At 36.5% G+C, this 16,950-nt stretch overlaps 1 protein-coding gene across 5 annotated transcripts in view; it reads left to right on the forward strand.

Moving 5' to 3' along the window:
- The first annotated feature begins 607 nt into the window (after positions 1–607).
- The window catches only part of Fmr1 (synaptic functional regulator FMR1), a 242,821-nt gene continuing 226,478 nt past the window's right edge, over positions 608–16,950 (forward strand). For 2 of the 5 annotated variants that reach the window (XM_081756090.1, XM_081756095.1), the window contains exons 1-2: positions 608–743; positions 9,988–10,040. In XM_081756090.1, the coding sequence (XP_081612216.1) occupies positions 648–743; positions 9,988–10,040 (149 nt within the window). In that variant the 5' untranslated portion in view covers positions 608–647. The remainder of the gene's footprint in view (positions 744–9,987; positions 10,041–16,950) is intronic. The other 3 variants (XM_081756093.1, XM_081756091.1, XM_081756094.1) reach the window with 2 other exon arrangements.

The raw sequence follows: 16,950 nt of genomic DNA on the forward strand, positions 1-16,950 counted from the left end.
AAAAATATTACGGAATATAAAACTTCAGGTATATATAAACCTGAACGGTGTTGCTTGTCAGGCGCTATGAAAACAAGTGTAAATGTATTAAGAGAAATACCCCCATGAAGGTGAAGCGTTGTATCAATATAACCCCTGTTCTCAATCTACACAACGACAAATGAATATTTCTCCAGGTGAACATTTGAGTTATGCGTGCAAAATGTACAGAGAAATACACAAAATGTACTAAATATAATGTAAACACAATTGGAAAATTATATTATTTATTCATGGACATTATCAATATTATACCTTGCAATGTTTTTTTTCTTAATCACAGAAAAACATTTGCTTTTGTATTTTTTTTTTCTTCCTGTCAAAAACACAGGTGAACATCTACCGTCACTTTGTTTTCTCAAGTTAAATATGTTAATGTCACCTGACACCTCACTTTGATATTAAATATACAATAATGAAAATCCCTGAAAATCATAACCAAGTGTCATTGATTTTGTTCTAAATCCCTAATTCAAAGATTTAAATTGTAAGCCATACATGTATTCATTCTTCAATTACACCCTTGCGAGCTGCGGCCATGTCGTTCTGTAGTATACTCGACCAATCACATGATAACAACCTTCTCATACCTTAGGTGATTGGCTTCAATGCACGTAACCTCGAACCCGAGACTTCACGTTAGTGAAAGCAAGATGGAGGATCTCGCAGTCGAGGTATGCGGCGAGAATGGAGCATATTACAAGGCAAGTATTTCCTGAAGTATATAAAATTTGTTGGTATTCTTAAAGTAAGTTTGTAAATTACGATCTGTAGAACATTTTGAGCTAAAAATTTCTGTCATGTAGGTCTTACTTGCTTTGTATTTTATTAAGTATTGACAGCAGTAAACGCGGTTTAGACGCCATGTCTCATTTGACAGGGCGTGATTTTTCCATGTGCCTTTGGTATTAACTTTATCAGACGATTACTTAATTAGTTCTTATCGAATAAAACAATAGTTTTGCAAAAAAATAAACTTAAGGGCTAGGAAGTAGTCATTTCTAAGAAACTAGGTGCTGCATGTTTCACTACGCGACTGCGGCTACTCTTCGGTGAAATACGAAGTAGGCTTAAATGATAATGTGCACTTCTTGAGTAGTACGCACAAATCTTTGTTTATATGTTTGTAAAAATGAAAAACCTGTATCATGTAATTTAATCGTATGATTGTAACATTGCGGTGTATAAGTACTCCGTTAAGAGGAAGTAAGTACATCCTAAAATTGCGGTGTCTGAGACTTGACCGATATGCATGGTGTAACTAGTGCATGAAGTGCAATAATATGTTAAATAAGCGTATGAAGTATGCAATGATCATGTAACATACGGCATGCCAAGTATCCTATATGCAAAATAAATATTAATAAATTATCTGTAAGATGTAAGGGCCAGTAGTGTTTGGTGTACGTAAGTTGTTACTGAGTTTGTGGGGTCATTGATCAAACTGTTTCCAATATTCAAAATGAAATCATAATTACGTACGGTACGACTTAATCTCGTACTAATTTACTTTTGGCACATAACAAAAAGAAGTGTTGAAAAATTATAATTCAGTAATTTCGGCTATTGTTTAGCTTTGGGCGCCACGTTTTTAACCGACATTTTTGCGATATTCTATTCACATTCGGGTAGATTAGGCTAATAACATTTAATTCAGACAGTATTGCAGAGTGAGCGTTAGCGAATGAAGGCGGGTTAGAGCCCCGCAGGGCACGTTGCTTTCTGTCCTCGTTAGTGTTCCTCTCCTTCCCCATTACTAAACAGTTACCGTAATTTCCTTGTTATTGATGCCTAAAAGGTTTCCGCTGGACGACATGAGACTATCTCAATAGGCATAGATAAAATTCAAGGAATAATTATTGAAAATTTCAAATTCTTTTACGATTTGCGTATAAGTACGGTCTCCAGATTTGTGGCATATGAAGTTCAGTGCACGTAACACAAATCAACCTGGGCTAGGTGGTCAGTAAAAAAGCGGAAATGCACTCTAACCGAATCAATGCAGTGCGTATGTGCTGCTGGCCCCTCGCGGGGTTCTTCCGAATAGTCGGCGCGTCAGCGATGGTGAGTATGAGCGTAATCAAGGGCAGTGATATGAGTTTCAATAGCGCTTGTCATGGTTTCAAGCTAGTAACCTCTACTTGTAAACATAAGGGTTCTATACACTGTGCAGAAATACCACCGGTGAAAGATAGTATCTAATAGTCATGTTTCATATGCATCCACGTATTTTATCCGTCGTGAGCACTTGTAATGATTTTACACTAGTAAACCTACACTTGTAAACCTAAAATACAGCTGTATTTCTTTGTATTCAATTCTGTCGCCTGCAGAAATTTGTTCCTTATAAGCACTTCTTTTCTTGCGAAGTATTGAATTTTACTTATAAATCTTCCAAAAATGTGGTGCGCCAAAACTGGACTAGCACCCTTAATCCTTAATAAAGTTCTACAGTTTTACTTCGGACATTAACAGGATGACAGTTTTGTTTTTATCCATTTTGTTCTCAATGTTCTTGTGGGTAATATGCCTACTGAAGAATAATTTCCTTTTGTGTGTTTAACTTACATCATCGAAATTTTAAAGACAAAAGGTAGTATCGTTATCTATAAATAGAACTATTTCAAAAGTAGAGTATCTTTTAGTTCCTCCCCCAATCTTGCACATATAAGATCTCTATTGTTACTTACTTCACAAAATATTAGTGATGGGCAAAACTATTCACCTCTCAGATTCGCCGCTCAGTAGTTCACTCACTAAAATGAATCGGTTTATTTGAACGGCTCAGTCTCACATATTTTTACAACCGGGAGATTGGGAGGTGAAATCATAAAATCGTATTATCAGACTAAATTCAAGTAACAGATGTAATGTACAAAAAAAGTGTGATTCAAATTCAAAATCATAAACAATTTGGATTAAATAAAAGTATTAATATTAAATCTAAAAATACAACACAAATGCAATATAGGATGCGGGCCCGCTTATTTTTAGTGAAGAGTGTACATTCCGAGTTTCATATTTCTAATTTGACAGCATCGTGAGGATATGTTTTGAAATAAAATGGACACCGCTCACCCCCTGCCGATATGAAAAAATCTATTTTGAGGTAGGTGATAACTAGAGCCCGGATTACCTTGCACAAACGAACCCTGAGATATGCATGTAAATATGCACAAAAAATTGATAAATATATGCACGAAAGTATGCATTAAAACTTCAACACATGCACTGAGGTATGCACTAAGAAAATAAAATTTCAATTTCTTACAAAAGTGTCTCATCTTAATGACCTCTGTTGCAATAAACTATGAACGTCTTCCTGAGGTTTCCTTCTGTAAACCTTCTGCGTTTATCAGTGAGAAACGTTTTGTAGATTAAAAGTTATTTTCTACATCAGCAGAAGAAAGTGGTGAGTGTAAAAATCGCCGAACGTCTACCAGTGTTTGTCTTCCAATTCCATAGTCTTATTATCAGTGGTCGAAGTGAGACGGTATGCGGTGGTATGCCATACCGCGTCTGGTTTTTCAGTTACGAAGGCATACCGGCTCTGGGTTCTTAGTGGTCGGGACATACCATCACTTGAGTGTAAATACTAAATACCTTTAATAAATCCATTTTTATACACAGTAATTGACGAGTGGCTTTGCACGTAAGATGATTTTTTTTATGTAAAAATAATTTCTAAGTTGAGAACATAACATTTTTGTTATCTTTTTCCTACCTTTTGTTTTTAAAATCTTGCAGAATCTGAAAAGAAAATCAATAAAATGTTAGAAAAAATGAAAAAGGGCTTTGAAGAATATGGGGTGAAAATAAATGTTAGAAGCTCAAAAGCCATGGTGATTGGAACAAAGGGTTCTGTGTCAAATATAAAAGTAGGAGGGGAGAAAATAAAACAAGTGAATAGTTCAGGTTCAAGGTATTTTCCTTCCTTCTCTTCGGAAGTTTGGATCCTGGAAAAAAAGAAAAAAAAGTAGGTACTATTTTTTTTTTCTTAGTAATGACATGAAGTGCGAACGTGTAATAATAGCAAGGATAGGAATGGCGAAAGAAGCAAATAGGAGGAAGAAAAGTCTGTTTTGTGGGACCTTGAATAAAGAGTTGAGAAAAAGACTCATAAAATGCTTCGTGTGGAGTCTTGTACTGTATGGGGCGGAAACGTGGACATTACGTAAAGGTGACGAAAATCGACTGGAAGCTTTCAAATTGTGGGTGTGGAGAAGAATGGAAAGAATTAGTTGGGTAGAGCGGAAAACGAATGAGTGTGTGTTAGAAATGATGGTGGGTGAAAAAAGAACACTTCTAGATATTATTAGGAAGAGAAACTGGTTGGAACATTGCCTAAGAAGAGATTGTATCATGAGGGACGTCCTAGAGGGTATGGTGGCGGGAAAGAGAGGGAGGGGGCGAAGGAGACTACAATTAATGGATGATATTAAAACCGAAAGATCATACGTGAAGACGAAAAGGTTAGCGGAGGACCGTGGAGCATGGAAGCTTCTCAGCTGCGGCAAGTGACCTGCCAATAAAGGCAGAATATCTATGATGATGATGATGATTTTAAAATGAGATATCTTCAAAGAAGTTCATGTAGTTTATACTAGCAGCGTTCACCCCGCTTCGCTGGGGTCACCCCGGAACGCAATAAACTTTGTTACTTAGATAATTTTTACTTTTTCGCTTTCAAGTGATATGATAAAAACCATAGAAGAATGGAGTAAATGTTAACATTATATCGCCTGTCATTTATGTTAACCCGCCGAGTGACACGGTCATGTGGGTTGCATATAAATACGGTTAGATTTAGCTATGATGAGCTAACAAAGGATTTGTACGTTATGGACACTTGAATGGTCAATTATCTCAAGACACTGGTAATTGAAAATTAAAGTGATATGATAAAAACCATCTAGGGTCCAAATATTAATAACCCCCCAAAAATGAAAGAAATTGGTTCAGCCGTATTAGCGTGATGAGCTAACAAAGGATTTGTACGTTCTCTTTTATATATATAGATTGTGTTTTGAGCATGGGCAGATTTAGGGGTTGACGGAGCGGATCGTTCAAAGAATATCCCTCAGTCGAGTAGGGGTCCCGGAATTTTCCGTTCATATAAAAAAATAGTGTTTTGAGCCTTTTCATGTATTTCTCTCTAATACACCAAAAGGGGATTTTTTTTTTTTTTTTGAATGTTGTTGGCAAGGGATCAGTCTCTCCATCCTCCCCCCCACTACAGTGAAGCTCTCCAATAGTTTTCAGTCCTCACTTAAGTAGAAATGCAATCTTATAGGCAACATGCCCTCATTGTATTTCAACATTTAGATAGCCGGTATGTGGAATCCAAATCGTAATAAAACATACCGCCTCTGCCTATTTCCATTTCGAACACTGCTTACTATTAAGTACATTTGCAATATCACAGATTGTTTTGTATCCGGGATTTATGCCTAATATTTGGCAAGTTTATCTGATGCTATTTTCGCAACACCGTGATTTTTACTGGACAAAGTCGGCGATAATTCGCCCAATAAAGAGAGTGAATGATGCACAGCACTGTTACGGGATTCCAACTGTTTGATAATTTCAGGTATTTTCGAAAAGTGGTTGTGTATGTATTTAATTTTGTTCTCAGGACACTTGTAGAGAAACATTTTTGTGACTCTCAAGCTACATCTGATGTCTTGCTTCATCATCAGGATTTAGTAAGTCTATAAGTATCTTCACTTGATTTTAAGTTGCTTGCATAATACGACACAGCTTCTAGCGACGAGTCCCATACGGTTAAAACTGGTTGCGGAGGTAGACGAACATTTTTCACAACTTCTTGAAAGATACGTACGGGCGATGGGGCTTTCGCGAATACATTTTTTTATATTTGATACAAGACCGTCCATTTCCTGATGTGGTATTATCTGATTGTTTCTTTCTACCGCAATCGATGAAGACCGTTTGCAAAACAACTCAGCTGCTGTTGAATGCGACAAACTCAACGCTTTTTTGAAAAATAAATTTTATTCTAAATCTGCATTTTCAAAATGATTCAGTTCACTTTAAATATAACCCACTTTCTTACGGTGTGATGTACTTTGAAATATGCTAGTATGCATCAATAAGATTCGGAGATATGCAATATTCTGGAAAGTTTACGAAATATGCATGCACATCGAAATTCACTCAAAATGTGCAATTATATTGCGCTATCATGTTTGTCTTAAACGAATCCTTACTAGTCAGTCGGAACGAAGAAAATATTTTCCATACCATTCTGCATGATGTTATAAACATGCATTTTGCATATAAATCCGGTCTGTAGTGATAGCTATATCTAAAAGTTCATTTAAACGGTTCAGCTGTTTTCCCGTGATGCAATCACAAACAAGATTCTTGTCACTTTATGTATAAAAGATTTATTGTGTCAGTGATATAATATTGCGTTTAAGAATTGTTTAAATACACAGCTTTAATATGGGTGACAGTCTTAATTGGGCCCCGACTCTCCAATCCTGCGTACTTCCATAAAATTCAGGGATGTTCAGATACAACTTAGGGGATTGCGTTTTGAATTTTGTACATCACAGCCCCTTAAGAATTTCCTTAAAATACCCTTAGAATTTCCATAAAATATATCATTATTTATGACGAAATTACCTTGTACAAAGAAAATAATGAACTAAGTCGTAATCAGAATTTATTTGAATTATATATTCTCATTTCGACGTGTCATTCCCCCTTAAGACTTGTGTAACACATACCTGTATTAAAAACTACCAGTTGCACAATTGATGTACGAACAAACTCAGAACTAGTAGTCACTTCTTACCGCTACTGCAGATGCACATTTATATTCTAATTGTTTAATTTCTCAAATGAATAGTAGTTGGCCAGAACAGATTTATGGAAAAGAAAAGACCCGGCTCTTAAGGAATTTAGCTTACTTGATCTACACCCCTATTCTGCAAATTAATTAATAGTGAAAAGTTTACGAATTAGTTTTGCGCTTTATATGTGAAATATTGTCCAATTGCCGCATTAAAGTGCAAAACATTTAGCCTACGCCCTTGGTACTATTTTTAATTTATTAATGTTGAATTTACACATTCTTATACGTACATTATCTATGGTAACGCACTTATTCAACTAGACTGAACAGACGCTCTCTCCAGTGAGAACCAGCGAAACCACCTCTCTAACCAAAAGAAAAAAAAACTTGTTTCCCTGAGAACAGTGGTTCCAAAACAACTACGACTCCTGAAGAACAACGACCCTAAAGAACCGGCTCCTAAAGAGGCGTTGCTCATTTCTAGTGACAGTGACTGACTCACTCATCCAAAGGAGTCGGCCAGAAAAGCCGGCTCACTCTCGAGTGACACATTAGTGCAAGATATAGGTGAACGAGCGAAAGGGGTTAGAAGCCCCACAGTGCTCGTTGTTTTCTATAGGGTCATTCAAAATGCGCGCGATTTTGGATCGTCTGGCAGATTTTTTTGTTTCTTGGTTGCCGACATTATTTTGTATTGTTGCTCCACCCACAAACATTCCGATTGTCGCCTTAGTCTCAGTTTGTCGCATTTCTTCAATCTGTGTCTAGCTATGGAGGAATTTACTATAGCGCAACGTGCTAATTGCGAAAACTTTGCATTAGTGCTGTATCGCCGCACCAATCTGAAAACTTTAAAAAATAAAGTACGAAGAAGTACTGCATTCTTTTATATTTGGTTGGATTACATAGAGTTACGTTACATTAGGCGTGCAGTATTACTATACCAATCCATAGTATAAGTAGTAGTAGTAGTGGGGACAGGTTAGAAGCCCCACAGCGGTTGGTTGTGTTCTGTTCTCGACGTGAAATGGGCAAATTAAAGTCTTGCCCAAATTTTTCTGGATATATATAAGCAACCTCTTAACTTTTACTATTACGTGAATTTAACTCATTCTTCCTCACAAACTTAAGTAAATTCTCCAATTGACCCGGTAAATTTCCTAAAATTGGTCCGGCGATATAGCACTTAACCCAAACTTTTTATTAGAACGGAGAAAGTTATGCAACGACATTCAGGCAACTTCGCGTGGTTCTAGGGCGAAATGGAGCACCGGATGAATCAAACCGTTCACAGACTTATGAAAAAGTCCAAGTGGAAGATTGTCAGGCAGTCATTAGCGAATTTCACAGTTATTGCATGCCAGCTCAGTAGAGGTGGCCATATGCCCGACGTCTTTCACCATATCTGAAATCGGAACATGTTTATGAATTTTGTTGGTGTTTTGAAAAATTTAAAATTCATAATTTGATGTAACAAAGCAGGAGCGCTTTTTGAATAACCGTATACGTTTGTCACAAATTAGACAAAAACAAGGTACTCTGTTCTGCAGCCATGAAACGAATTGGGGGGAGATTCTAACTGCCATCCCGAAAGTATTATAAAAGTAAAAACAGCCTAGTTCTTGAGTTTTGCGTTTGCGTATCGCTTACAACTACTTTACACGATACGCGAACGATTTACAAGATGTAACTGAAGAGTCCTATGTTCAATGAAACAGTTTGTGAAAGATTTTGTGGAAGCATAGAAAAAAATATTACCAAGTGGTACAATTTGGATAAAGGCCTATTACGCTAGGCCTATTTGCGAGAAGTAAATACATGAATATATGGTGTGAACGTAAAATTCGTTTACCTTTGTATGTTTGCTATTTACCGTAGTCGTAAAATATCTGGAGTCTCTCATGGGATAAACGTTACAATGCCCGCTCTAGTTGGTATCCTTACGCAGACACATGAAATTGCACTTCATTAATTTTAACAAATTGTCTAAACTTCACTAACCCTAAGCTAACTCAACCCTGCCCTACTCTACTCTATGCCGTTTTAATGCGGTCCTACTTATCGATGCGATGGTGGAGCGTGTATTGTACAGTTACCCCTTGTATGATTAGTACACATCTGAGATGCAAGAAATATTTTGAAATATCACTCAGTCACATAAATGGTCTTCTGCTTGTTATGTAGAAGATAAAGCAAATGAACTTTCCAGTTCATGAAGGGTTCTCAATGTTGGTGTTGTGCTGGTATACACTTGAGAAGCTCTTTGAAAACAAGAGATTGAAGTAGTCCAATAAGATTGGCGTTTGAATTGCATATTATGCATATTGGAAATAGAATGCAGAGGACACATATTTATAAATTAAAAACCCATTAATATTGCAAGCGCCCTAGTAATGATATTTTTTTTGAGCCAAGAGCCACTGCTCAGGTCTCTTGGTACTCTTGAAACTAGTTCACAGTGTACCTCATATTTCTGTATGTTAAAGGATTATATATATATATATATATATATATATATATATATATATATATATATATATATATATATATATATATATATCCGTTTTTTCATTTACATATTGTGTAGCAAATGGCGGTACATATTTCAATTTGTGTTGCATTTTCTGTACTAGAATGAGTAATTATAGGTTCATAAAGGAAGTTCAATAAATACAAAAGTACTTCACTATTCCATTCATTCTGAATGGAATTGTGGATTGCTTTCGTATTTATAGAGTTTCTTTTATGAAATTACTATCATCATCATCTATAGTTATGCAGCAATAAAAATAAAAGATTCCGATAAATCCTAAAGAGTTGGTCTGTTTATTACAAGCTTAATAAACATGGAAAGTAAAACACACTTCTAGGAAAGATGCTAAATATCCTACAATTCTCCGTATACTACCTGAGACTTTTGTTTCAGTTGTCAGTTCGCTTGTAATAGTTTGGCTACTAATTTTTGCTGGTGGTGACATTTATATTCAACTGTTTTGTTAAGTATGGCTATGTTTGTTGATCACAATGGCTAGAGCCTTTTATTTATTAGCTGTTTTAGGCATGTATACGTGACACAATGAGGCTATTGTATGATGCTCATGTTTTTTTTTTTCTTTCTTCTGTAGGCATACGTCACAGATGTGTTCGATGAGGAAGTTTCTGTGGCTTTTGAAAACGAGTAAGTATTTTCAATATTATTATGTTCTTTATACAAATTTAATTGTATCCCTTTTAACAATATCCAGGGTGGCCCATTTATCTTGATCCGCCCTTGTAACTTTTAAACTAATAAAGAAAAAGCATTGAAATTTTTGTACCATGCAAATATCGACAAATGGACATTGACATTCACTGCGATACTGCAAGTTAAAAATGTTGCCAACCTAACATAGTTACATTTTTTAAATGGCACTATGTCAAGCTATTATACATTTCAAATCTAAATGTTAAAACTAAATCTTACCAGATTTCTTATTCAGTGTTGCAAGCTAAGGACGCAACATAATCACAAAAGTCCCAGTTTTGGTGTGCTCTACATCAGTAATAACGCAGATGACACGGACGTTGCAGTGCATATCTAAAGTACTTTAGTGTCTAATATTATGATCATGAAATGATGAATTTCAGGTGAATAGGTATAAAGTTACAAGAGATTAAAGGTTTGCCTTTTTTTTCTAAAAAAACCTTTATTTTGAGTGTGTGCTTCGGTAAGTACCAGGGTTGCCTGATTTAAACCCCTCAAATAATAATCGTGTGAACTTCATGGTGACGTTTCCACATATCAAACCATCTGCATTAATTTTATGTTCTTTACACCTTTAATCACGGCGTCTCGGGCGGACCATAATCAAGTAGCGGTTCGGTTGTCACTTTAAGCAAGCGAGTCGTCTTCTTGATAACCTCCGTATTACTTAAGGATGGTAAGCCTAAACATACGAAATGAAACCAAACTACATATTTCTGCTTGCCTGAATGCTTGTTGTTTTATAAAGAAGCCAAGGTTGCTTAAATATATTGATAGAAATAGGAAAAATATATCTACTGCCTACGTAGCTTCCAACATAAGCTTGGATTGGACTTTGTTTTAATTTTATTGGATGATATCTACATACTAAATTTGTAATTTAATACCTCAATATCTACATACTAGATTTGTATTTTAATACCTCAGTTTTAGCGTACTGATTATGATACGTTGATCGTAAATTTTACATGCGAAGTAATAACGGGATTTTCCCGGTGACTAAGGCGGGAGTTTCCCGGTTTAAGAAATTCACTGACCTAACCTCCCAACTTCATAATGAAACGGGACAGTCCCAGTTTCCGAATATACTATTAGTGTTGGGTGAAGTAGGTGGAACTTTCATTCTTCTGTTCCAAATCCAAATGGAAGACAGTTGCTCTCGGATGTAAGCCTAGAAGCAGTTTGGATTCCGCTTTAAGCTTATGTGGCCTATTCCAGTACAACCCCGTTGTTGCGTAATAACACCAAGGCGAAACGAACTTATTTCAGTCTATATGTAATATAAGTACATAGAGAAAATTGTTTAAACCAAACCAAAAAAAAAAAAAGGATTTAAAAAAAAAAACATTTTTTTTCTAACCCTGGTAAGTACCTCATACAAGCGCTGAGTTGTGTTTCAGTAGATGTGTAAGATCATAATACCGTTGATAGCAATTTGGTATCGTAAACCGTTCTCGAGAGATCACAAACAATGGTAATATTTGCAACCCTACCCGGAATTATGTAATTCCGAGAACTTGTAATTAATTCTGCCAAGGCTTATACGCCTTTGGCATGGGAGACCCGGGTTCGATTCCCGGCGGGAGCGCATGTGGTTCGGATTCCACGTTAATCAATAGGTCCCGTCTCATATAGCCTCGCTGCAGAAAGGGACGTTCAACTCAGTATCAACTACTTCTGCCAAGAACTGTTGTTGAAACGTTTTGAAAGCAGAGGAAAGCAACAACAGTTTAAAAAGTTCCAACAAACACTTCATTGCAAAGCAATATGGCAATTTTTACATACTCTTTTTAATCGCAGAAAAGGTTTGAGATAATTAGATTGCTGTAAACTGCGTTATTTTCTGTATATACGTACAAAATTCGATATGGTACTTATCAAAGCACTCTTTTTTTTTTAAATAGTTTTATTAGTAGTTTTCGTTTAACACGTCGGTTTTTGAAATATGTAGTAACTTGAGTGTCCCCCTGTCGATATTCACATGACACGAAATATGAGCGTTTGGTATCTATTGCTATTACGATGAATGGTCCACCTTGTATATACTAATTTTCCGTCTTGTAATGCATTTTCCTTCTAATGTATTCGAATATTGAAAGAAGCAGCTGAGAGAAGAGCAAGTTCTGAATCGTGCATCCTGGAAATGACTGGCTGTTTCAAGACATCAGTAGCTCTTTTCCTTAATGTATCTTCTCCCTGTACGGTACCAGTAAAACATGTGGTGTGACGTAGTGCCATTTGAAAAAATACAACTTTGGTAAGTTGCATTGTCAACACTATTATCCTTAAACAATGCCCCTCTTCCAGTATTTGCATCGTCCGAAATTTTCAGCGTTTTGTGTTTATTACTTAGAAGGTTAAAGGGGTTTATCATAAGTGGTCCACACTTTATATAACACATCATAATTATTATACTTACAAACTATGCTATGCATAAATGTCGGAAGTCTTTACAGAACGTCTTTGTCCGTCCGTTCGTCGCTGCGTATCAGAGAAAAGACTGAGAGACGTTGAGAAGCGGTTTTATGCAATCGAATCAGCCTTCTAAGAATGCGTTCCAAATATACTATTAATTCTATTCAAACCGGAAGTGGTTTAAATTAGCCATTTCCGGCTTCAGCTTATCACTAGAACAAAAACAGATAGTGAGGAGCGGCTTTTTGCGAGCAATATAGCGTCTTAAGACAGCGTAACATGGCTATCCACAACTCTCTACCAAAGTCAGAAATTTTTCAAATTTTCTTTTACTTAGTTTCAGTACTAATTTCTGTAGAGCAAAAGCGGTAAAAGATATCAAGAAGCGGCGTTTTTTTGCAGACGATTCAACGTCCCAAGACTATGTTCCATCTTATCCGTTGAAGCTGAATTCAAATCAGAAGTGTTTCAAATTAGTCACTGCCGGTTTTAATATTTATTGCGCCATAGAACGAGAATGGTTACAGATAGAAACAAGCTATTTTTGCAAACGATTCAACGTTTCAAGACAATATATAATTTACTCACAACACACTACCAAAACCGAGTGATTCAGATTCACTATTTCGTTTTCGGTACTGATTACCATAGACAAAGAACGGTAAAAGATATAAAAAATGCGTTATTATTATTATTATTATTATTATTATTTTTTTTTTTTTTTTTTCAATCGATACATTTTCCTCAGTAGCAGCATCGTCTCTTACATTAACTCTTATTCGAACCTAAAGTGGATCAAATTTAATCATTTCCAGTTTCAATATTTTATTTGTATAGAATAAAATTGGTAATAGCGACAAAGGGCTTCCTGCAATTGGTTCAGGGTTTCAAGAGAATATATAATCACAACCCACTACACTATCAAAACCGGAAGTGATTAAAATTTACTACTACGTTCGGTTTCAATCTTGATTTCCATAGTGCAAGAAAGGTAAGAGGTATTAAGATGAGATTTTTTTTGCAATCTATTCAGGCTCTCAAGATTGGTCTTATCACTCCAGTGCAGCCAGTAGTTGTAGATGTACTTTAAGTTTGAATGTTGAATTCGCATAGTTTGGAAGTCTACCATAGTTTCGTACTGCGAACTGAAACTCACTTGTTATTGTTTTTCATTTACTGATTCCAGCGCATCTACACCTAACGTAATGTTTCTTATACTGAGATTAAAAAAATAGTAAAATGATACCTATCGTGGTTTCGAGTTACGAAATTTTTTAGTGTTAGGTTGTTGCGAATGAGGTGTCCACTCCTGGTCGCTTTTAAAGGCCGTTAAGATATCTACGAGCGGTGATCAGAAAGTAAAGTTACAAACTTGCAGTGAAACATGTATATTATTTCATACAACCAATACAGTCAAATGATTACATACATTAAGTTATTTTTCGACAGTCTCCATAACTTGACGCATCGTGGAATGAGTTTGAAGATTCCCTAGTGGTAAAAATCCTGTCCTTGAGTGTTCAGCCACGTTGTCACGAAGTTTTTTACCTTGTCTCAAGCGAAGCTACGAGCGTCAATACCAGGGTGTCTATCGGTTACAAAAAAGTCACAAAATTTAACTTTTGGGTCACGATTTTTTTTTAACTGCTAATGTAAGTACAGATTGGAAAATTTTGTTCTATAAAACGTCAAAATTTACCACTAAAAATGTCTTTGGTCGGCTTTAGACGCATCCAAATTAGCTCTTGAAAATGTCAGAAAATTTTATGATTTGGTAAAGAAAAGGTCACGAAATTTCATTTTGGAATTTTAGTAGATACCTTGAATACTTTCCGCGCGAACTGTATACACGCACAGAGAATTGCTTACTTCCCGACGATGAATCTTATTGGCCAACGTCAAATTATGTTCCTGATGAGTCCAGCGTTTTTCCTTTACCGATTGCGCGGAGACTTCGAACGACAGTGTATAATGTATGCACATAATTTTCAGATATGCGATCATGAATAAGTGTGCTTTAGTTTCAATATGCCGAAAAAATACAGAATAATTCCTCCGCCATTAAGATCGAAATTTTGTAAACTGTTGGGACAGCTGTCCGCTTATTTGTATGTATGCAGAGTATATAGGTAATGAGTATATATGCACAGTTATTAAACTTTTCGAATAAATTTTATTCCCCATACCCTTCCCCATAAGATCCGCATTTTGATCAGTGACATGATGATTAGATTGATTGTGGAGCTTAGCCATTTCGGACCCAGGTGACGTGTGTGTCACTTTAATCTGCTCCTGTGTGAACACTAAGATATCGGATATATATATATATATATATATATATATATATATATATATATATATATATATATATATATATTTGGCCAAATATGGTTGGACCATAGTTTATCATGTTAGTTTCTTTTTATTCTGGGTGTCGAACTTACTTCTCAAATTTCAGCCCAAAGTCAAAAGTTCGAGAATTTTCGAATTTTCTTTTTTCCCCTGTAGCTTCGTTGTAGAGAGATCTCCTTAAGACTTGCCAGGTAGATACCTTGGATGGATACGTAATTGTTGACATCAATTGGACCGGCCCGTGCGCAGTGTTGCCAACTAGGGAAATTAAAATTGCCCAAAATTTGGGAAAATTGTTTTTTTTTTGTTTATATATATATATATATATATTTGGTCTAGGAATTAATTCGTGCGGGTGGACAAGAGATGGCGCAACGAACGGAGCGTCCCACAGTTCCGTGTATCCACACATGTGTTGCAAACCCCTGTCATCGCATATCGTTCGTAGTATAGGACAGTGGATTAAAGCGTCAACAACACCAGTTTGTAGTTAAGTGAACATGGCGCAATTTGTGCCTGATAAAGTGTTTTTGCGGGGTGTCCTGCTGCATTACTTTAACATGCAGAAAAGTGCGACTGAAAGTCATCGTATTTTGGTGGAAGTGTATGGTGGCCATGCTCTAGCTGAGCAAACGTGTCAGAAGTGGTTTGCACGGTTTAGAAGTGGTGATTTCGGCTTGGCAGACCAAGAGCGAGCTGGACAGCCAAAAAAATTTCAAGACGAAGAATTGACAGCATTGCTCGAGCAGGATTCGTGTCAAACGCAGGAACAACTTGCAGCAGCATTAGGCGTTGATCAAACAACAGTCTCCAAACGCTTGAAAGCCCTGGGAATGATTCAAAAGATGTCACATTGGGTTCCACATGAATTGAAAGACAGAGACGTTGAAAGACGAAAAACCATTTGCGAATTGCTGCTTCAACGACAGAGCAGAAAGGGGTTTCTGCATCGAATTATTACGGGTGATGAGAAGTGGATCCATTACGAGAACCCTAGACGAAAAAAGGCCTGGGTGAAAGCAGGTGAACCAGGTCCATCACAACCAAAACGAGATATTCACTGTGCAAAGGTTATGTTGTGCATATGGTGGGATATGAAAGGTGTGGTGTACTATGAGCTGCTGCAACCGGGTGAAACTATGAATGGAGAACGTTATCGACGACAATTAATGCGTTTGAAGCAAGCTCTGGCCAGAACACGACCAGAATGGGAGAACAGACATGATAAACTTATTGTTCAACATGATAACGCTCGCCCACATGTCGCAAAACCCTATTTAGAAAATGTCGGATGGGAAGTTTTACCCCACCCGCCGTATTCACCAGACGTTGCTTCTTCGGACTACTACTTGTTCGATTGCATGAACAACGATTTGATTGGACAGCGGTTTACTTCTTCAGAAGATATCGAAACATGGGTCTCTGACTGGATCGCTTCCAAGGATGAGGACTTCTTTCGCCACGGAATCCGTACATTGCCTGACAGATGGGCGAAAGTGGTGGCTAGCGATGGACAATATTTTTCTTAAGGTATTTATGTATTTTGTGTTTGTACTACAGCTTCAATGTGTGCGTACCAACCGCACGAATTAATTCCTAGACCAAATATATATATATATATATATATATATATATAAATCTTTACCAATACGTCCGAACGCAAGTCAACGCCAGTCGAACATTGGTCCTTAATGAATAAAAGCGGGCAAAGATCGGTACAATGAGGTAATTAGGGGCCACACGAAAAATTCATATTTATGTTCTAACCCTTGATTCCTTGATTTTTCCCGTACTTTTCTGTTTACCGTAATCTATTTTTTGTAATTAGAAGTTTTGTTTCTTAAATACCGCCATGATACTTGTAGGATATATTAGTGGTATACCGATTTTATTTTAAGATAGATTACGTCTGTCTTGTAGTAGTATTGCCAACTACAGAAAATTCCCGATTTTAGGGGAAAATTTCGGAAAAATTCAATTTTTCCTCTATTTCCCTCTTGGTGGCTACATTAGAACGAATGTTCAGTCCGCAGCAAAAAACCTGCAACATGAGCATGTAAGTTTATTGTAAAACGAC

This window comes from Thermobia domestica, chromosome 4 (genome assembly GCF_964235325.1).
Source record: "Thermobia domestica chromosome 4, izTheDome1.hap1.1, whole genome shotgun sequence".
Taxonomy (NCBI): domain Eukaryota; kingdom Metazoa; phylum Arthropoda; class Insecta; order Zygentoma; family Lepismatidae; genus Thermobia; species Thermobia domestica.